This window comes from Tauraco erythrolophus, chromosome 11, assembly GCF_009769465.1.
Source record: "Tauraco erythrolophus isolate bTauEry1 chromosome 11, bTauEry1.pri, whole genome shotgun sequence".
In the NCBI taxonomy this organism is placed as follows: Eukaryota; Metazoa; Chordata; class Aves; order Musophagiformes; family Musophagidae; genus Tauraco; species Tauraco erythrolophus.
Window position 1 is genome coordinate 29,720,944 of NC_141475.1, and position 22,175 is coordinate 29,743,118.

At 45.9% G+C, this 22,175-nt stretch overlaps 1 protein-coding gene across 5 annotated transcripts in view; it reads right to left on the reverse strand.

The window, feature by feature from the left end:
• The window catches only part of MED12L (mediator complex subunit 12L), a 140,306-nt gene that overhangs the window by 18,152 nt on the left and 99,979 nt on the right, over nucleotides 1-22,175 (reverse strand). For all 5 annotated transcript variants that reach the window (XM_086618187.1, XM_086618186.1, XM_086618184.1 and 2 more), the window contains 14 exons: nucleotides 20,439-20,666; nucleotides 17,466-17,607; nucleotides 16,512-16,632; nucleotides 15,710-15,811; nucleotides 13,876-13,989; nucleotides 10,273-10,466; nucleotides 9,547-9,735; nucleotides 8,341-8,415; nucleotides 8,028-8,218; nucleotides 7,538-7,699; nucleotides 4,750-4,861; nucleotides 3,451-3,540; nucleotides 1,027-1,136; nucleotides 404-539 (listed from right to left, as the gene is read on the reverse strand). In XM_086618187.1, the coding sequence (XP_086474313.1) occupies nucleotides 404-539; nucleotides 1,027-1,136; nucleotides 3,451-3,540; nucleotides 4,750-4,861; nucleotides 7,538-7,699; nucleotides 8,028-8,218; nucleotides 8,341-8,415; nucleotides 9,547-9,735; nucleotides 10,273-10,466; nucleotides 13,876-13,989; nucleotides 15,710-15,811; nucleotides 16,512-16,632; nucleotides 17,466-17,607; nucleotides 20,439-20,666 (1,966 nt within the window). The remainder of the gene's footprint in view (nucleotides 1-403; nucleotides 540-1,026; nucleotides 1,137-3,450; nucleotides 3,541-4,749; nucleotides 4,862-7,537; nucleotides 7,700-8,027; nucleotides 8,219-8,340; nucleotides 8,416-9,546; nucleotides 9,736-10,272; nucleotides 10,467-13,875; nucleotides 13,990-15,709; nucleotides 15,812-16,511; nucleotides 16,633-17,465; nucleotides 17,608-20,438; nucleotides 20,667-22,175) is intronic.

Consider the following 22,175-nt stretch of genomic DNA (forward strand, 5'->3'; position numbering starts at 1 on the left):
ATGAATCATTTCCTTGTACTTTTACTAAATTTAAACAAGTGGCTTTGCAGAGTTTTTTGTTGTTTTTTTTCTAAAGAATTTAAGTTTGCTTTTCTGCTCTTGTTTAAACAGAATGTAAAAAGTAGGTAACACAAATTTAGTGTCTCAAACAGGAATAAAATTAACTGTGCTGCAGGGTCCCTAATTTCAATTTAATATAAAGAAAATACTAGAAGTCTGTCTGCCCACTCCCACATTCCTGTATTTTTATTTTCTTCTGTTTCTCCTTGTTATCACTAGTGCTGTTTCAGTATCTCCTCTTCTGCCAAGAGGCCTTCCCAGACACCAGAAACCACAGGGTTAAAATACGAGCACAGAAGGCGATTCAAAAGAAATGCTGAAAACGACAAGATACAACACTTACTTTCAATTTTTTCACTAGATTCATGTAAGCCCTTTTGTTTTCCTCGGGCCCTCCTTGGGAAGCGTTGGACAAGTCCGAGGCGAGCGTCCCGTTGATGAGGACGCCCAGCATATCGAGCACGGTGGTGAACAACTCACTGAGAGTAAAGACAAGTGTTATCCTGAGAAACTTGCCACGAGATCCAGGGATGGATGTTCACAGCAAAGGCCACAGAGGCAGCTCTTGGGCAAGCGGAGCTTTTCCCAGCTTTCTGCACCCCCCCTCAGCTGGCACGCGGAAGCCCCCGTGCGCACATGCGGGTGGACTGTCAGGGTGGACACACAAATGGTATTATAGAGCCCAGCTCGGAGCCACGGCCAGCACGACCTGCCAACGGACAGTCACCAGGAATCACAGCTCCAACGGAGGAAAGCGCTCAGAGGAAAGTTAAGGAAGAGCATAAAGAGTGGCTCCAGTGCTTTCCCAAAGAGAGGTGCTCCCCGACCAAGACCACGCTGAGCACGTACGTGGCACTCGAGCAGTAACAGGATAATCGTAAGGAAAATACAACAACAACATACATGCAATCTAAACTTAAAAGCAGTAAGGACGCCAATTAGCTTGTTTAAATAGTGCAGACATACTTGTTGGTCTGCATATCAACAGTTCCTGAAGTGATTATCTGGAGGAGCAGAAGTGCCCAGTCCGTGGTCCACTGGGTGCTCCTCTGCACCGTATCAAACATGCCACCCACCTGCAAAACAACAGAGCAGATAGCAAGGCTCTGCACACACCTCCCGAGGCTCCCCCCATCCTACGTGCTCCTCACGCACAGAACTGCGACCCCGTCCCACGAGTCCTTGTGTGCTGAATGCCATCTTCAAGGGCTGACTTGAAGTAACTTTTCCTCCCCACCCCATGCTCCCAGTAAAAAGCTGCTCCTAAGAAGGAACTATAGAAAAGTAAATTATTATTACACTTCTCCTCCAGTTTCATATCTTCACTTTCAGGTTTGATGTAACAAACTGAAGTCAGTGAGAAAATTCTCAGAACTGAAAAGGTGTTGAATTAAAACTTTACAGTTATCACTTTCCTCCCACACCCAAAAATTGGACAATAATGTTCAGTGCAAAGAGAAAAAAAAAAAATCTGAAGTCCAACATAGCATTGGTTGAAAATGAAAACTGCTAGGATGTGTTTTACCCCATGAACAATTTTTCACTATTTCTACCAGTACAGTAACATACTGTAGAATGCACCTTGGCTTTGGGAAGGAGCCATTTACCAAAACTCCCCCTCCCAAGGACCAGTTGCAGGAGCACAGGGACCTGCCCGATCACCAAACTGGTCTGAAGAGAGCCCAACCCCCAGATTTCAAAGGTACACCACTTCTAGCTAACGCAAGCACAGCTCGAGCTGTCAGACAGCGACAGCCCTGTAAGAGAGAACCCCGCTCCGTGCCACGCCACGGGGGGCGAGAGCCCACGTGGAACGGCACTGCTCCCTCCGTGCTGCTGCTCTGCAGCCCGGGGCCCTCCCACCTCCCACCCTGCACGGTGCTACCGTCAGTTCGTGCCTTTGCACATCACCCCTGTGCCCACTGTCTGCATCCAATCCTCTTTTCTGATGTTTCCCACTCCACAGCTCTCCAAAAGGAAATCTTGTTATTTGCCATGTTTATAATCACTCTAAACCCCTTCACTGTTTGTGCTTTTAGTTGTTTCACTTCACACAACTCTTCCCTATGCCTAAAGCTTATTTCAGGGTCTTGTCTTGCTCAATAAACACAGAGACTGTTTCAACTCTCAGTACCTGCGTTCAGCTCCTAAACCTTGCTGAGCTGGTATCTAAGAAGATTCCTCCTTGAGCTACATATGTGGTTTATGGTTTACAAAAGGATAAAATCTTGCTGCTTTAACAACAAACCCAACATTTCCCACATGAAGAGTTCTCCCATCCCGTGACAAAGTGCACGTCTCCGCGCTGCTCAGCGGCCGGTGAGAGCTGCTTTGCTCCAAGTGCAGCCACAGCAAGCCCAAAGCTGGTGGCAGCTGGGCTGCCAGTGGCAGCGCAGGGCTGTGGTTACCCCTCTGGCTGCACCCCACATCTGAGCAGCTTCTGGAGAGACAGGAGGAGAAGAACACTGCAGTGTTCCTCCTATCTCTCGTCTGGCCTCGTTTGTAGCCTCCACACACCTACGCACTGCGCTAAATGAGCCACTGCCACCCTGATGGCTGGCACAGAGGTTTCAAGAGATGTGGGACGTTGGAGAACTCGGTGGAAACTAAGTTGATAAGTACATGTATCCAAGCAGCAGCAGCTGAAATTGCACATGTAGGTTAAACAGCCAAATGTTACGTTCCCTGAGAGCTCTGAAAGTTTCAGCCGTGACTGACTAATTCCATAAAATCACCATATTGACCATCTAATTCCATAAAGTCCTTGTTTGTTACACAGAGATAAACCATCAGTGGGTAACGGCCTGGAACGTCCAGAAAAGGATGATCCATGATCCGTTTCTGAAGTTCCAGGGACGGTAAAAGGAAGAAATCAGCACAAAGATAAGGCACGAATAAGGTATAGGCTGTCCTTCCTCCTGCCCCTTGTATACGAACGACATCTAAACACTACAGCCAGGAGGCATCGGCTGAAACAAGAGAGGTGGGAAGAGCAGAGCTGAACACTAAAGGAGCAGAGAGGCAGAAGGGGGCACTACCAGCCCTGGCTGTCCCTGGCCAGCCCCACCTGGGCCATCCCCACTCCTGCCCCTGGCCCAGCAGCCCCAGGGCAGCTCAGCTGGTCCCAGGGCGCTGCCTGCCCACTCCAGGGCTGTGTCTGACCGGCTCCTGAGCTGCCTGTGGGCTGACATCCTGGTGTGGCCTCAGCTGCCCTCATCCCAGCGGAGGTGCCCAATGCCTGGGGCTGGGGGCTGAGAGACCCCCAGGTGCCAGCAGTAAGGGATCCCCAGCCCCTGCAGTGCCCTGGCGCAGTGCTGCCTCTTACACCTACCGCACAGCAGCTGCTGCACCTTTTTGTAACACTGGGATAACCACAGCAGTTTTTCTTACCAAGTTCAGACGAAGCTGCAGGGCTTCATGCATCATCTGCCTAGCTTTAACATCATCCTGGTACCGCTCTTCCCTCCAGTTACTAAGGATCTGAGAAAAAGCATTTGATAAGGTTGTTTTCTTCCTGTAAAAGGAATTTCTCCCTTTGAAGTTTAAGTGCTTGTGAGCACTGTCTATAAGGAAACATAAAAGATTATTAACCTTTTTATTCTCATGCCTGTTGAAGGCTTAGAGCAGATTAAGCAAACTAGCTAGGGAAAAAATTCCTTTGTAAAGAACTGATAACCTGCTATCAGTTGCGTGACTAGACCTTCCTGTTGTAGCAAAAAGAAAACGAGCAGCTTCCTTATGCATTTATTAAAAATATTGTTTCAAACGCCCTATTTAACTGCTCACCACAGGTGAACAGACAGATCTCTTGCACTGGATGCAGCTTCCCAGCAGGATCTGGTGGGATCTCAGACTGAGAAATGACCAGAATCTCGGGGCACCTGGATCAGCCGCATTTCAGCGGAGAACTCGTACAGCAAGAGGAAAGCCCAAGTGGCAGTAACACCAGGGGAAGAAAACATCAGAGGAATGAGTTTAACTAGGATGTGGACCTACCACAGCCGGGACCTGGGCAAAGAGGCAATATGGGAAAATAACGCCCTTACAGGTACCGATTTTCACTGTCACAGTAATTCGTAGGAACGAGAAACAGAAAAAAAGAAACATGCACCCACTACTGCGGGCACTGCCTGTGTTCATTCCAAGGCAGCCTGGAGGAGCTACTGCAGGCTGCAGCACGGACCAGATGGGAGCAGCGAGTCCAGAGCAGAATCAGCAGAGGTTGTGAGTAAGCACAAGCGACCCAAAGGAAGAGCTGCAGGCAATGGGCTAGTTTGGGACTAGCAACATTATTTTTTAAAACATGAAAAACTCTTAATCTGTACCAACTGGAGAAGATGAAGGGCTTTCCTAAAGAAGGAAAGTTTCGAACTTATAAAAACTTTTTATGATGAAGCTACAGACTGAGAAGGCCAATCCTCTCAGAACAAACATCTTTTACTGTTTTTCCTGGAAAGAACCAAAATCAGACTCAAGTTCATTATATTTCTCTGTAACAATTTTAGAAAAAAAGAGATGTATTCACTCTCAAAAAGGAACAAACACCTCCCCGTTCTTCCTTCCTTGGACTGCTCCTTTGGCATACCATTGCACTGTAATTTTCCCGGTTTCACACCATCGTACACACACCAAACTGATGACACATCAGACACCCAACGAAGGGTGCTCACGGGTATGTGCTTGCTTTACCTGATTAACTTGATTCTGCAGCGATGTTAGAAGCCCTTCCCGTTGCTCATCCTGTCCCTTAAGGCAAGTAAGTACCAACGAAAGGAAAGGTTGCTGACTCAAAAGAGACATGCTTTAAGAGAGCAAACACAGAAGTCCATTAGTAAAGTTATTTTGACACTTCCCATCCTCACTCTCTTCCTTCTTTTGTCTACTTTTTTTTCCTGGAAGCGGCACTGCCTGCACCTCTGTCTGTTGCTGGTTTAGCACATTAAAGCCTGGCCAGTTGGATTAGGAGAACATGCACCCCGGAAGGCAGAGCACCAGCCGGGATGAGCGCGCACGTTCTGCGCGTCATTGCTGAGAACCCAGCTCGCTCGGGGCACTGAAGGACCAAGAATTGCGTGGGCACTTGAAGGCCTGAACCAGAAACAGAACACGTTACTTTAAGACTACTTTGATTAACCAGGGATATAATTTTAGTAGAGATTAGACAGCTAAAGTTTCTAATCCACGTTAGTGATCATAGAATCACAGAATGGGTTGGGTTGGAAGAGACCTCAAAGATCATCTAGTTCCGACCCCCTGCCATGGGCAGGGACACCTTGATCTGAAGTGAATCCCACCTAAGTTTCCCCTACAAGCACAGATTAGAACGACAGCTGCCTGAATTCCACTACAATTCTAACACGGGCTTAGTGTAAGTAAACCGAGATGCAGCTGTAGCTGACTGTAGGAGACATGCCATACCAGTGTGAGCTCAGGCTTTCAGATTTTTAATTATTTTTTTTTTAGATTTATGTGTATCCATTATAAACATAAAATTAAGACAAACTAAAAGAAATACATGAAGATGAATTTGGAAGTACAACATGTGAAGTAGGAGAGAAGTTAAAATGTCAGCAAAGGGATGTGAGTAACAGCTCATGCAATTATTGTGATGGTTTTAGGTATAAAAGCTCCTAGAAAATTACGTGCATCCTTGAACACAATATAAATACTCATCCACACACACACGTTTACACGTGTTCACTTCGACAGTTACTTTCATTTGGCGTTTAACTTGACTTCAACAATTTTATAAAAGAATGGCAAAATGCCAAGGTCCCATAAAAGGCATGAAACAGAAAGTCTGCATTTTCAAAAGCCATGTTAAACAGCGATTTTTCAAATTTTAGGAACAACACGGTAGGAACATCTCTTCCTTTTCTCATGAGTTCCCATAAGACAAATGTACAGTTATTATTGCAATTGCTATCCCTGCTACACAAAGCAGAGTCTGAAAAAAGAAAAAGAAATCTTATACATGTTATATAGGATTTCATACTTTGCCATAGATATCATTGGTTTTGTCACTCACAGAGCAGTAAAGTTTGGGTTTGATGAAGAATAGATTGACAAGCTTCAAAAAGCACAGAAGGAAGCAATTTATTGTCACAACTAGAACAACTTCGTAAATGCTTTTACTTCTGCACATAGGAACAACTGTGGAGGAAGGGCTCAGCAGTTTCTACAGGTATTTTATGTGGGCTTTGAGAGGGGCTTGATTTCCATTTTCTACACTAGAGCTCTCCCGTAGGAAAAGGAACAGAAGACAGAGAGAGGTTCCATATTCCCTTTTACTGATGGAAGCAGCAAGAGAGCCAGCGAATAATGGAAAAGTGTTGAAATGCTCAGAAACACCTGACAAAGAGATGCAGAAAGTAAGATGTCCTTTTTATCTAACAACAGACCAAGCCGGTGTTACGAATGAATCAGAAGGTCAAGGAAGGGATGGATTTATAAAGCCAATACAATAATTAACTCCAGAACTGAACCTGGCAAACACAACTTCTGTAGGTCGATACGTCACATAAGGAGCTTATCTAAGAAACAGCCCAGATGAACGAGGAAGGTCCAGCACAACACAGAGCAATGGGCACACTGCAATCATGATAGAAAGAAAAAAAAATAAATCTAACCTTAATGGGAAAATAAGCTAGGTGGAAGAGGCTGGAAAATAGCAGCAGATTTAAAAGGCTCCACAGAATTTAATGACAACCCCAAGCCAAAATCAACACACGCAACGCAGGTTTACAAGAGTACTACAAGTGGCAAAGCCTCGTCAGTGGTCCCACGCTCAGGGAAAGCACACAGCATGAACAACATCAAAGGGCACCAAAAAGACAACACATAAGAACAACAGACTTGTGGTGGGACCATATCCAACCATCAAATACCAAAAGCCTTTAAGGAGTGATTTGTTTTCTTGAACAACTGTACTTTGGAAGAGCTTCACAAAAAGAAAGATGGTTGGTATTTGAAGCCAGGAGACCTTGCTGGGTACAGTATTCAATGTAATCTCTCTCGTAACTCTGAGGAAGAACAAAAAAATTGCAAGCGCTGTGGAAGAATGTTTTACTAAAGGAAAACCAATAACCATTAAGTCATTAAAATTCTCACGTGCTTGGAAAGTTAGAGATGAGCTTAAGCTTAATTCCCAAAAGGAATTAAGTGACATCTGATGACAACTATGGGATCTTAATGGCAAGAAGAGTGGCCTACCACCACAGAAGGGAAGACACAACAAGCGCTAACTCTTCTTTTAACATTTCCCATCACCAAGCTGCAGAATAGCCAATGGAAGACGTGTAACACCACTGATCTTTCTTCAAACAAAATGAAGCCTGAACCCTGTTTGGGGTTGATAATTTTTTTCTCCACAAAAGTGAACCAATGAGGTTTTGTGAAGCCAAAATCCAGTCCTCAGTCAACTCCTCCTTCACAAATACCTTTCAGCTCTGCATACAGGGGTTTCCCAAGGTCGTACCTTTTTTGTTTCTGTCTATCTCTTTCCTTCTTAGAAGATGACCCCAAATGCTGGCCTTTCTCCAGCTCCTCTCCCGCAGCTTTCAAGACCCTACCTTGAACCGAGGTAGGCAGTTTGGCAATCAAGGGAGCCACCAGCCACACTCCTCGCCGCTCAGAGGAACTAGAAGTAGAACAAACTTATTTCAGTCAAAATATCCACGCAGTTTTGCAATCAGTATAAACTGCTGTAAGACTGAACTGCTCCAATAAAGCAGTTGACACAATGCATCTGGAGTAATGAGTGTGGACTGAGCAGTCACAATTTCCGCTTCCCAGAAAATTCAAGAATAGCAACTACATTTATTGTTAAACAAAAGTAAATACAAGTAACCTCCAGGTAACTCATTTTTGTACATTCCTGTTCTAAGTGCAAAAAAAAGTCTAGGCAATCTACACACAATTAAGCATCAAGTCGGCTAAAATAATTAAAAAGGTGCTACAAAAAATACCTTAGGAATGTCTTTTTACCATTCTGTCTTGTATTACTTGTGTCAGCATTTCCAACAGAGTTTGGATTGAAGAGGCCTATACCAGAGTTAGAAGAGTTATTGTTTAGATCAGCGGATTGCTGAAACACCTCTATTGTCGCCTTTGCAATATTATCCAACAAGCTGTTCATTTCAGCCACAGACCCAGAACCCTACAGTAAAACATAAGTAAACTAGCACATTCATGGTATGCTTGCTCACGGACTACGTTAAAATTTAACATACTTTTTTGCATTCAATATTTAGGTAAGAGAGTTTGAAAACAAATACTCACAGGCTCCTTCATGCACTGTTTGATCATGAGCTGCAGCTCCAACCAAGACTGCCGCAGAGTCCACTGATCTAAATCCTAGGCAAGAATTAACATTACAAACACAAGTGTCAGCACTTCGCAGGTCTGAAGAAAAAAGAAAAAGCCCCATAATTGAATAAGTTACATGCAAAAGCCTTATAAGCAGATCATCACAGTGAGTACTTGTTTTAATAGTCTAATGACATCCCCAATATCACAGAATCACAGAATGTCAGGGACTGGAAGAGACCTCGAAGGATCATCCAGTCCAATCCCCCCGCCAGAGCAGGACCGCCCAGATCAGATCCCACCAGAACGCGTCCAGGCGGGTTTGGAACATCTCCAGAGAAGGAGACTCCACAGCCTCTCCGGGCGGCCTGTCCCAGTGTTCTGGTACCCTTATCACACCCGTTAAAGAACGCACGTTAACTTCCACATCTTTGCAGCTAATACTGTCACTCAATACTTTTAACCATTCAACTTTTCTGAACAAAAATCTTGCTCTCTGCAGCGCCTGAGTTTGTTGACTATGAACATGGAAAAAGCAATCTTTCATTAGTAATCACGTTAATCCATGGCATTGCCATCCCAGTGGGCACGTTTGCGTTCAGCACACAGACAGACAGACACGACTGAAGGAAACGCAGCCGCTGGGTGACTATTTCACAAGACACTGATCGCTGTTTGTCCTAGTCCAGATATTGCTGACTTGACTTTTCACAGGTCTATTCAAAGAAAATCCATTTTGTCGTTTAAGAAATGAGGCGTCCCTAACGCAGCTGAATCTGAAGGAGCGATCAGTTTAGGACAGTCTGTGCTAAAAAGGTGTTTGAGCCTTTTCCATGGAGCAGGAGTGTCTTTCACCACAGTGCTGACCCAGAGCCCTGCTGAGACAGCAGGCAGCTCCACCTAAGCAGCCCGAAAAGCAAATCCCTTTCCAGTGGCTCCCTAATGCCTGACAACGACGAAGAGCAGGGATGAGTGTGCTCCACGCTTGCCTCCTCCACAACTGCGGAACGAGAAGTAACGAGCCATCGGAAGTCACACTACGAAACGTTCTCACAGAGATCTCTACAGAAGAATCTGCACCAGGAGCTGCAGATCAACGTCACGCGGCGGTGCTGCGAGGGACAGGTTACGAGTCAGCGCATCACGGGCAGTTTTTCCACCCTCTCCCCACGGCATTACCTGAAGTATGCGTTTGATGTGCTGCCTCTGAGGGTTGTCACCCTCGGTGCACTCTTTAACACCATGAGGATAACAGATAAGTTGAAGGAGTTTCTGCGCTTGTTTGTTTGAAAGAACGGGATCCAAAATAAGGTCTTTGTCTGTGCACAGCCTCTCAGGTTCTTTTAAACAGTGCTCCCCAACCCATTCCTGCAAGCAATCAGATAACAGATTCACAGGATAGTTTCAAGGCAACACTAACTTTTGGTCAGCTAAACAGAAAACTGATTTTTCCATATGCAAAATTGAACTATGGTTCATGCAACATGAGACTAGAAATATCTTCTGTATTACCTGAAACCATAAGACTGTTAACAGGTTTTCCAAAATTATTTTCTTCGATACTTTGAAAGCAACTTTGCAAGAAAACGAATGCTACTGCAAAAGCACTTTGAGCAGACAGCTGACGGAATGGTCCTACTGTCTTCTCAAAGCGCTCGAGATTCAGGTAGGAAGAACACCTCAATTCTGATAGAGCGCAGGGGGATGCTAACAACTAACTAAAGCCATTTTTTCCTCCCAGTAACATACTACTCAGTGCATAAATGGTCCAAACGAGGAAACCCAAACAGAACTCAAATACTGACTTGACCTCAACAGTCATTTTGCACCAAAATACCTGCTGCTTTTCAAAAAAACCAACATTGTTTCTCCAAACGAAGACAGAAGAGTAGTTTTGAAGATTACCTGCTGGCAAATTGTTCTCAGCACGTATCTAGCGTACTCGCTTAAACTTGCAGTTTCTATGGAAACAGCTTTTCCACATGATTTCAAAGAGGAACCCCAGATTTCATCCTCATTGAGTTCATCTAGTAAGCCTCTCACATGAAAGTCTTCGCTCTTCAAGGAGCTGACATTGTTGCTGCCGATTTCGGCATCGCCTGGACAGCAGAAGCACAAAAGCACAGGGTGAGCTTCTACCCAAGCCCCCGTGCCCCCAGACCGCTGACCCACCGCGCGACATCTTCAGAGGTACGGCTGAGGAGTACGGCGACAGTGAGGAAGGTGCATTGAAAGGGCAGCACCGACCGACTCGGAAAATCACCATGTTCAAAGTGTGGTCCACTTGCTTCGTTCTGTAGAGCACCTTTTAAATGGGTATTTCAGAAGGAGGAAAAGGTTGATACAAATCAAACACAAATAAAGCCACCACGTGCTCAACAGGAAAAGGTCTGTGAGCGCATGGAATCGCTTTGGCAGATAAGGAAGAGCTGGGTGACTCACTCTTCTCAGATGTCCCTTTTCCAAGTCATCTCACTTTGATTTATTAACACTCCATAGATCGAGAGACAAGTTTGGAGCGGTGGCCCCTTGGCCCACCTTACTATGAACTTCTTGACAAGAGAGACTGATCTTCCTGGGAATGGGAAAGGGCAGAGCACACCGAGGGAGCCTGGCAAACACCGGTGAGCCCCTCCTCTCTGCAAGGCATCAGCACAGATCTACAACCGCCATCTACCTGAAACCAACAGTGGTGACTGGAGAACGAAGGAAAAATACTTTGGACAGCAAGCAAAAAAAAAAATTGGACCTGTAGCAGTTCACGTTGTACATGTTCACGGGCCTGAAACCTTGGACAAGGAAGAAGATATGACTACAGAGTGTAGTAGCGGGGAAAACCACACAAACTGCTGCATGTGATAACACCCTGGAGCCTGCAAGGCCATCCAGGAGCACGCATGACAACAGCCTGCATGAGAAGTGGGCTACCACAGCCTAATGTCTTAAGCCAGCAGGAACTCCTGTGGATCTTAACTGATGCACCACACAGGACAGTTGTCCCTTAAAAATCCCCTCAGCTTACTATCAAGATCAACAACTAACATGACGTGACATGGCCAAACAGCTTGCTTCAGCCACATGGAACATCTGTTCCTTCAAAGACACACATGTTCACACCATGGCCTCTGGTTACACGCACACACTCGGATTTTCCACTAAAACCTACAACTACCAGCAAAACATTTCCAACTACCACACCAAGGAGACTGCCAGCCTTTCAGCAGCTGTGGCCACATCCTCAGATTACGACACATTTGCACAGAGTGCTCGAAACACTATTGTGCACTGGGTCCACCTGTGCGCTCCCTTCTCCCATCGCTGCTACTGTGTTCCCTGGTACTGTGTTCCCTGGACAAAAAATAAAAAAAAATAGGGTTTAGTAGAGTTACTGCTAAGAAAAGCAGCCAGTGCCTCTGCCCACACCCTGGTTAGTGCTGCTTTAAAGTTACTCCTAACCAAACAGCATACAACCCTTTTTTTAACACGATTGAACTTGTACTTGAAAGCAGAGCCCCGAGTGCCTGCGACAGACCAGCCCGTACCCCGGCGGTGCGCCCCGGGGCCGGCAGCCGTGGCCATGACCGACCGGGCAGCTCCATCCCCGACACACAGCTCCGCACGGCCGGCCCGGCACGCTCACCGGCACCGCAGCCACGCTCCCGCCCGGCCTCCTCCGCACGGCCCACGGCGGCACCGGGAACCAGCTCCTTAGAGAGCGGAGAGACCGACTCACCGGTGCTGTCACTCGTGAGACCGAGCAGAAATGATGTGTAAGTAGCGCAACAGCGGAAGAGTAGAACAGGCTCCGAGATGTGAAAGCAGTCGGAATCCCGCTGTTCCCCCAAAGCCAGGCAAACCCGGAAACGCCCGTCTCGCTGGCCCAAGGGCTGGGTGAGTGGAGACGTGAAGCCCTGCAGAACCCACGGTCACACGCAGACACGGAGCCCTGCAGAACCCACGGTCACACGCAGACACGGAGCCCTGCAGAACCCACGGTCACGTGCAGACACGGAGCCCTGCAGAACCCACGGTCACACGCAGACACGGAGCCCTGCAGAACCCAGGGCCATGTGCAGACACGGAGCCCTGCAGAACCCACGGTCACACGCAGACACGGAGCCCTGCAGAACCCACGGTCACACGCAGGGCATGGGAAACGGGCTGACGGACACCTCTGCCCAACACATGGGAGCAGACAGGAGCAGCAAACCACCCACCTGCTCCCTCCTGCACCCACGCGTCTGGTGAGTGCTACACATCAGCCCCAGCTCTGCACCGCAAAGGACAAGAGGCAAGAACCTGACAGGCAAACGATACAACAAACAGACCGATACCAAGCCATGCATGAAGCTGAAGCCATCCCAGAATGCTTTGATAGAACTTGTGAAGATATTTAAGACACCCTAGAGCAGTTGACTCTTCCGTTGTGAGTAGAGATTATTTTTTCTAACATTGATTTCTACTCACAAAGCTTCCTCAGCTATCATTGATCTGATGCTTTTCCTCAGCAAATCAAGTACAGTTTTTAATAACTAATGCAGAGTGCCAACAAGAGACATCTCCAAACAGAATATTTGGAGTGTAGGAGGAGACGTGCTGCAGTGAAGGCACAAATAAACCGTGTGTCCGAATCTTCCGTCACATCACCGTGCACCAGACCTATCCAAACAGCATCCCTGCGCAGGGATGGAACAACAGCTGTTCACACTACACACCACTAATGAAAAATGGCAAATCTCAGCACCCTGGCTAGCAAAAAGACAGAGATAATGGCCATAAATGTATTTCAAAGTCATCAGTCCATCCTGGATAGCTACCATCTTTCCCAATATCGTCCCATCATTAAGGATCATGGGGTTTTCGAGACAGTTCTGAGACATCGGCCAACAAACGCACTCTAGCTGGAGGTACACCTCTGTGGGTATGGCCACATCTAGAAGATGTTGCTTGTTTAACTGGACATTTACTTAGCTCCAAAAATACACATCCCCAGAGCTCACAAGAACTGTAACTGAACTTCAGCCAAACCAAAGCTCTGAGGCAGTTATTTGTTTGGAAAAATAAAACACTCGTTGTTCGCGGGGAGCTGCTTAGCAGTGATTCTTTTGCAGCTTCCACAATGACAGACACACGAAATTTGTGGTAAAACACAGAAAAAGGTGGGAAAAATTATCTGGGACTGTATTTCCTCTCCATATTTGAGAGGGACTCGCCTGAGTTTGAAATGTACTGGGACGTGATGGTGAGGGTAGGGGTCAAAATGTGAAAAAGTCACATCTGCTTAAAGCCTCATCAGACGGGGCTGACTCACCGGAGAAAAATTCTGTCTCTTGACCTCGGGGGGAATGCCACTCACATGCCACGGAAGCACGGAGAGCATCCACATTTTTCTCCTGTCGTCAGAGTTTTCCTTTCCCTCGAGCATTCCCAGGCAAGTCAACTAGCACAATGTGGTTTTTACCCAAATGCTAGAAGAAAAACGTTACACGCGACTCTGCATAATCTTACCAAGCATCAAAATTGCTTTTAAGACTGCAAACACAGCTCCCACTTCTATACTGTTGTGAGCAGCAGCCAAGAGGTGACGATCACAAGAAGAACGAATTCCAGGAAATAACTTCTCTAAGGAAAGAAGAGTAAATCTTGTAGAAAATGGTTGTTATTTACCAACTAAAATTTCCTCTGTACAAAAGTCTTTCTCGCCTAGAATAGCTACAGAAGCACAATAACAGAATGAAGAGCTGAACTTTCTGAAATTAAAACTGAAGACCAGCAGGTAAGTCATTAAAATTAACTGGGACACAGGGTTATGATGTATTAAGATCAAAATAAGCTACGATCTGCGACTAGAAAAAGGAGCTTGTCATTTCACCGTGTCCGTTCCGTGTAAACAGTGAATTTAACCACAATGAGACACTGAAGTGCAGTTTGGTTTTGACTTCCCAAATTTAGGAAACCACCTCCCTCACCTAGTCTTCGTAACAAATGAGGCAGACTGATTAAGAGCAATGCCTGCTGCACAGGTAAGCCTCATTCTGCAGCTCAGAAGCAGAGTGCAGGAGCCAGTGAGTGCTGCTGCCAACCTGAAGGAGAAGATAAACAGACTGAAAGACAGGAAGGGAGAAAGGAAGGACGAATCTACCACCCTAGAATTCTAAGGCAGTTAACTGAGCTGTATGTACGAAAAGACTGCAGTGTGGTCACGTTTTGTTTGATGTTTAGAGTTCAGACACGATTTTTCCTTTTCATCGAAATCGACGTTTATCTCTAGGAAAGCCTGGGACCACGTAACGTATTTCTGCTACTCGGTATTCTTCACGGCTCTTACTTGTTTTGCTCCAAGTATGCAACAAAAGCTCATTAATTTCTGGTCAAAAAAGAGATTAATATTACTTTTAGATGGAAGAATTTGACACCACTTAAGAGCTGAATTTTTTTTTTTCTTTCAATTTCATTTTCCCATAGAAATAGTCTTGTCATCAAATCTGACGAAATACTTGTAAGTCAGAACACAGGTTACTTGCAGGCTTGTTTCCTTTTAATTGTGAGGTGCTTGTTCTGTGCCTTTTCCCTTCTTCTTTTGGTCTGTGGCAAACACACACAGGTCAGACCACAGAATATTCAAATTTAAAAGGGAAGAGAACTACATTAATATATTCTGAGAACTAATTTCTTCACGTTTCTTCTGTTGGACTAAACGCTTCATTATACCCTATTTGAAATCACATTTAATTTCAATTTACATGCAAAGCTACCAAACTGCACGATGTGTATCCCTATAGTTTGTGTATCACGGTGAGATGACCCACTACAGGAGCCGCCACTGCCCGGACAGTACTTGGCACGAAGGAAGGTGGGCATTGTGACACGTACGACATTGCCAACAGCAGCGCTGGCACAAACCCAACATTAATAGGTACCAGGCTCACATGACTGTTTCACTGAAATTCCAAAACAAAATGAGAACTATCAGGACAGAACAGTTCCTCTAAATGTATTCCTCTTCCCTGAAGCGTACACAGATGTTGCGTTAAAACTTAATTTTCTTTTTTAAGATGAAATATTAATATGGCTGACTTTTATGTCAACACTATGTCACACCTGGGTGGCCAGGGGTTGATAATGAATAAGTTTCAGCAAACTTCTACAGTTTTACATCCATATAAAACATTTCCAATACAAGTAAGAATAGTACGTATCAACTTTCCACTAGTGGAACATCTGTAATTTCAAACAGGCTACCAGTTCTTCTTGCACTATGGGTATTTTCACCCATGAAATCTGAAGCCATCAAAAACCATCTGGGTTCACTTTCTGAAATAAAAGGCAGCAGGCAGCTTACCTGTTCCCTGGGGAAACAGGCAGACCTGGGGTGTCCTGAAGAGGTGCAGGAGAAGCCGACAGGTCATCCTCGCCCCAGGCTCGGCATCCGGATCTCCACAGGCTATGGAAGATGGAACATGGACATAAGGCATCTGTCCAGCACCTCACAAGTCCCGGCAGCAGGCCTGGAAACGTGCTACCTCACAGCCCCATTTTAAATAGGAATACAATAATTTCCTCAACAGGAATCCGTATTTATGGCTTGAGCCATTAAAACCAGGAAAGGACAGTATGATTTTTAGTAAGCAGGAGACGTCATCAATGGCAGAAAAGAATACACAGTTAAAATGGCTTTTCACTGTCAAAACAGAAATAAGAAACAAAAATCTATGCAGAAAGTGAAAAGAAATGTGTGAAGTGGCCAAAGAGGACCACAGCTACAGCACTCCAGGGCTGGAGGCACAGATGATGAGGTCAGAAGGAAAATGCCAACGGCAGACTGATGCCAGAAGGAAACGCACAACCTGAGCAGACCTGGCAGACATCTGAGCACATGGCACAGAGCAGAAAGGAGTCAGGAGCAGAAGATGGGGCTGCATAAAGGAAGGGGACAGTGTGCTGTCAGCAACTGATACCACCTGTCACACGTGGGTTCTCCGATCTAAGGTGGCGTTGCTCCTTCTGGGAGCTGCAGGGACACCCACGCTGCAATGCCGTTCCACAGAGCGCGGTTCAGAACACAACACTTACCCAAATCAATGGAGACTTCGTAAGAAGTCTGAAGTTTTTAACTGTAAGTTTTTCTCTTAGTGTTTTCTTACCAGCTGCAAGAAGAGAAGGCAGTGCAACATGCTGGACTACATCTTCCAGAGAAAAGCACTGCCGGGCAATCAGTATCGCAATGAAAGTGGCCAGGGAATCGTGGAACGACAGGTCGCTCACCTGGAAGGAAAAACATTGCAAAGTTTCACGTGACAGCGCACACATCACTGCCACGATTGTTAAGGAATTAACTATAAGAATAAACAGTAAAATGTTTACACATAAGCATCTGTCTCTGCATTTTAATGCATTTCCCAAACATTTTATGGCAAACACTGATAGCTCTTAACTTCATTTTAACAAACACCTATTTTAAATACTACAAACTTTGAAATAAAAAAACTTGAGAAAATTCTATCATTCTATAAAAACTGATAACATCAATACTCATTCCTTAGCTTCAGGATAAGAATAAGTCCCCAAAGTACACAGCTTCAATGTGTTCTTAAAGGCATATGTAACCAAACTATAGCTAAATGATCGAGCCAGATATCGGGTAACATTAGTCACCATAATCCTGCTGACTTTACCAGGACTGTAGTAACTTACACCAAGTGAGTAAGGAACAGCAAAGCATACCACCCCTTCTAACACCTAAGAGCCAACACCAAAACAGGGTCTTTAAAATAGGTATAGTTATTTGCACATCCATCAGCATTTTAGAAAAAGTATAGACATGGCTGCTCCTTTCAAAGAGTACCTCTGATATTCTATAATAAAGAAAAAAAAAATCTATAAAGAGAAAACTCTAAGCGCTGTCCAAACTCTACATTAACCCTGAAGACGTAGGAAAGAATAAAAATCAATCAGGAATCTCATTAAAAGCCTTGAAAACTCAAATGGTTACAGGACTAAATTTTTGCTCAGCACTTTGTATTGAATGGAAAACTTACTACACCTCTAAGCGTGCCCCAGGTAAACAGGTTTAATAGATGCTTCAGTGCTGAACTTACATCCACACTGCAGAGCAGATCATTGAAACCCCAGACATGATTTGAAGAGCAGCAAAGAGCTTTCACGACCCCTAACCACTCGGAGCTGAGCACCGTGCAGCATGCCGTCAGCTCTGCGCAAAGGTTTGCTATGTCGTTAATCCTGGGAAAGAAGAGAAAAGCTAATACAAAAGCAAGATATTTTGTAAACAACAAATATTTAGGTCAAAGCAGATCAGTGCTTGGCAGAAGAACAGGTGATCCTTACTCGTGGAAGTTTATGTCCCAGTGTGATTATGCCACTGTACATATAACTCAGTGTTACTAAGCTGAGGACAACTGGAGCATCTGGGAAAAAAACCAGCATGGGACTTGTACCCCATAACTTGCACCCATCCAACCTAGAGCAGAGTAGGGCCTTTACTTGGAGTAAACCCTCCTCTGTGCAGCCTGTGCTCCTGCCAGCTTCCCTACCCATGCGGAGCCGCCCAGCAAGAGGGACGGAGCCCCCAAAGCCCTGCTGCCCACAGCCCACCGGGACAGATGCCAGCCCCTCTGCCGGGCACGCTCCGGCCTCTCTGCGCTGCCACGCGAACAGCAGCTCCATCCCCTCCCAGGCAACAACGTCACGGGTGAGTGGTGCATGTGGTGTACACCCCCCACCCCGGGGCACCGGGACCCCTCGCTGCAGGAGCCCCCCGCCCCGTGCCAGGCCAGTGCTGCTGCAGGAGGGAGGGGAGAGTCACAAAATCCATCGGCATTAACGAATTTTACTCCATAGATTGCACACTGTGTAATGCGTGATTCCGCGTAGGGTTCAGAGTTACGTAACATTTTGCAGAACAGAGCAGAGTTGACTCATCTCAGTGCAGGGTTTTTTTTTCCTCTGTTCCACAGTGAAAATAATTTGTCTACATTTAGATGTTCCCCTTTGTTGCTCTTAGAAAACTGCTTCCTCTCAGCTCTCTGCTCTGCTGAGGATGCTCCACGTTTCGTAGAATCACAGAACGGTTTGGGTTGGAAGGGACCTCAAAGATCATCCAGTTCCAACCCCCCTGCCATGGGCAGGGACACCCTCCACTACACCAGGTTGCCCAAAGCCCCATCCAACCTGGCCTAGAACACTGCCAGGGATGGGGCAGCCACAGCTTCTCTGGGCAACCTGTGCCAGGGCCTCACCACTTTCAGAGGGAAGAATTTCTTCCCCATACCCAACCTAAATCTACCCTCTTTCAGTTTTGAACTGTTGTTCCTTGTCCTGTCACTACAAGTCCTGGTAAAAAGTCTCTCTCCATCTTTCTTATAAGCCCCTTTATATGGCGAAAGGCCACAGGAGGGTCTCTCTGGAGCCCCCTCTCCCTCAGGCTGAGCAAGCCCACCTCTCAGCCCTTTTCACAGGAGAGGTTCAGCCCTCTGCCCATTTTTGTGGCCTCCTCTGGACCTGCTCTGGACATTTCAGAGATGGCATCACGCTGCAGACAGGGAGAAAGGTACAGGAACTGCACACACTTAGGGCAGGAGTCAATCAGAAAAGATAAGTGTCATGTTTTGAAGAAAAAAATTTCCTTGACTTTCATGATCTGTCAGCAATCTTAAAAGAGACTGTCAGCCACTGCTGCACCTAGGCCTAGCTAGACCTATCAAGACCAAGAATTTCTTAATAAAAATTGGAACAGAATCAAAACAGAACACCAAGATCTGGTGGTTTTGATTGTGTAAGAGGAATAGAGGTGCTGGGGGCAGAGGTAAGATCCCCAAATCAGTGTCCCTTTCACCCTGCACCACAGACTGCAGAACAGCAAACCAGGGTCAAACAGATCCAACACTCAGTGCTACGTCTGCACAAGAAGGTCGAGTTTATACGTTTACACACTGGAAGAAGGAAGCAACTGAGAGAAGCACATCTGAGTTATGAAAGAAAACACACTGTTGGTGTAAAACCCTGACACCTATGTTCCTTTACTGCAAGGGATCTTCACTGTACTTCTTGTCAGCACCTTGGCATCATCTAGAAAGATCTAACAGAGGCATAAGAGCCAAGAAGTGTCACGCTGGACCAGGACAAAGCTCCCCCTGACTGCAACAGGAGCCAGCACCAGCTGGTGTCAGAAGACAACCCCAGTCAGACAGTGCTGGGCAACCTGTTAAGTGCAGAGCTCATCCGAAACTCGAATCGTTGGAGATCGACTTGAACTGTGCACCACGAGGTCCAAGCTGCTCTTGAACCACAACCAACGGCTGTTAGAACTCTAGTAGCTTCTATCCAATAAAACTCTTAATCCTTAAAAAAAATAAATTAGAAAATGTGGATATTACCTATGACAATGAATTTCATAATGAACAAATTTGATAAATTAAACACCAATTGCATCCGAAGAAGGAAATGACTCAACGCAGAACCTTCCCTTGTTTACAGGTTTCTAATGAGCAAAGATTGTCCTGAGCTGTTCTCTCCGAACCGGCACCACGGCCGACACAAAAAGCTCACCGACTGCCTTACAGTGAGTACTTCCTGCTCGTTACTCCCTTCTGTTAATTATGCAGATTGATTTGAAGAAACAACTCAGAGGAAACTTAATTGTGATAGGACAAGGGGTAATGGTTTTAAAATAGAGGGAGGTGGATTCAGGTTGGATATTAGGAAAAAATTTTTTACCATGAGAGTTGTAGAACACTGGAACAGGTTGCCCAGAGAGGTGGTGGATGCTCCATCCCTGGAGACGTTCAAGGCCAGGTTGGATGAGGCCCTGAGCAACCTGATCTAGTTGGAGATATCCCTGTTCCTTGCAAGGGGCTTGGACTAGATGACCTTTGAAGGTCCCTTCCAGCCCTAATCATTCTATGATTCTAATTAATTTGCAGCAACCAGAAAGAGTAATAAAGGAAAATGACTGCAAAAAAAAAAAAAAGACACAAACCAAAAAGGTGAAAGGAAACCTCATATACACCGTGTAAAAATGCCCCCAGTTCCGCCTCCAGCAGGGTCTGCCTCACCTTCCTGCATCTTGGTGCCCCATGCACACGTTCATCAGCGCATTGCAGACAAAGCTGTAGCGGTTGGCGGCGTTATCGCTCAGGATCTTGCCCAGCATTGAGTAGTTAATGCTGTGAGCAGATGGATTCTCGATAAAATCCAGCATGAACTCCGGGTCCCACAGCAGATTGGAATTTGAAGGCTGAACATTGCTGTATATCGTCTGCTTCACCTTAGAACAGGCACTACTGAGGACCAAAAAGAGAGAGTTGCCACAAGCAGATTTTGCAGCAATACTGTTGAACATTCCACATGGGATGAGAAAATCCCGGTTTGATTACCGTTCTGTACACATTTTCAAACTCATTTTTGATAAGGAGCATCCACCAGAAAATAAGGCTGATACATCAATTTCATTCAAGTTTTCCTACAAATAATGTCTCAGGTTTCCAAATTGCTTCTATGGCGTTCCCGTGACTGAAATTGTGAGCAGCTGGATAAGGACCACACATTCATTCCTACCACCAGTAACTTCCTGGAGCACCAGATGCCTCTACAGTGACCTGTAACGGAGCTTCGTAACACCGCTCCCCCTCTTCATGTGCTGTGACACAGCCAACTGCCACGGTGGTAAGAAGAATTAAGGACAAATGAGAACATTTACCTAAATTAAAAACTCTACATTTGGTAACAGCGTGACATGTTCTTATGACAGACAACTTTCTGAAAGATTAAAGCAGTAAACAGAGAAAAGATACTTAGAGGTCACGTTTTGACATTAACAATTATGACAAAAGGTCAAGAGATGTTCCAGGTTAGGAATACCAACGTGTTTATTGGCCTTCTTCAGGAGAAAAAAAAAAGGTGCTAGTGAAGAATGCAAATTTCACACAAAAAGTGTTCGAAGGAGCATTTGTCTCAACGTTTGCTTGGATACCACAGCAGGAAGCAACACTCGTATGGACAAACGTCACTAATCATCCCAACTGGAAAGACTTCCTTACTACTGAAACAAATCTATTAATTGAAATGAACTTAAAACACGAGAAACCTCTGGAATTTTTTCAGAACTCCACTGACCCCAGGATGAAAAGCAAGAAGCAGCACTGTGCTGCCTGGAAAGCATGTGTGACCTGAGGAAGGGGCACGATGTGCCAGGCAGCGCCCGGACACAGCGCTTGGAGGGCACCTCCAGGGACACCGTCGCTGTGCAGCCCCTGCACACCACTGCTCCTCACTGGCATGCTCCAGAGCAGGAGGAAGAGGCCATCAGCAGGATAATTAATCCACAAGAAAGGTAATGCCCGAGGTTAACCCTTTGCTCTAACAGCCAGTGTAACAGCAAAGAAAGAAAACCAACTAGTGGAAGACCAACACCCCACGCCTCAAACACCAGGCACTATTCCAGTGGGGTCTCACGCACCCGCGCCCTGGGCACACACACGTCCCGACACGCCGTCGGCACGGCACCTACCTACGCTTGCCCCCCGGCTGGCAGAAAGAAAGGTCCAAACCCCAGCTATACAACACTGGGTGTGTGGGCAAGGCAGCCTCTGAAACCCTCCTTGCACGAGAAGTAATGCTGGGGGAGTGGTCACAAGATAAGATCTTAAAAAAAAGTGAAGGAATGACTTGAAAAAAGGAAGTTTAGTGAACACAACTGAGTACCCTACGCACGCCGACCCCAAACACGCCGCTCACTTAGCAAAGCCCAGCCACGAGCGACACGGCGGGCGGTAACGGACGCCGTTTGCGAC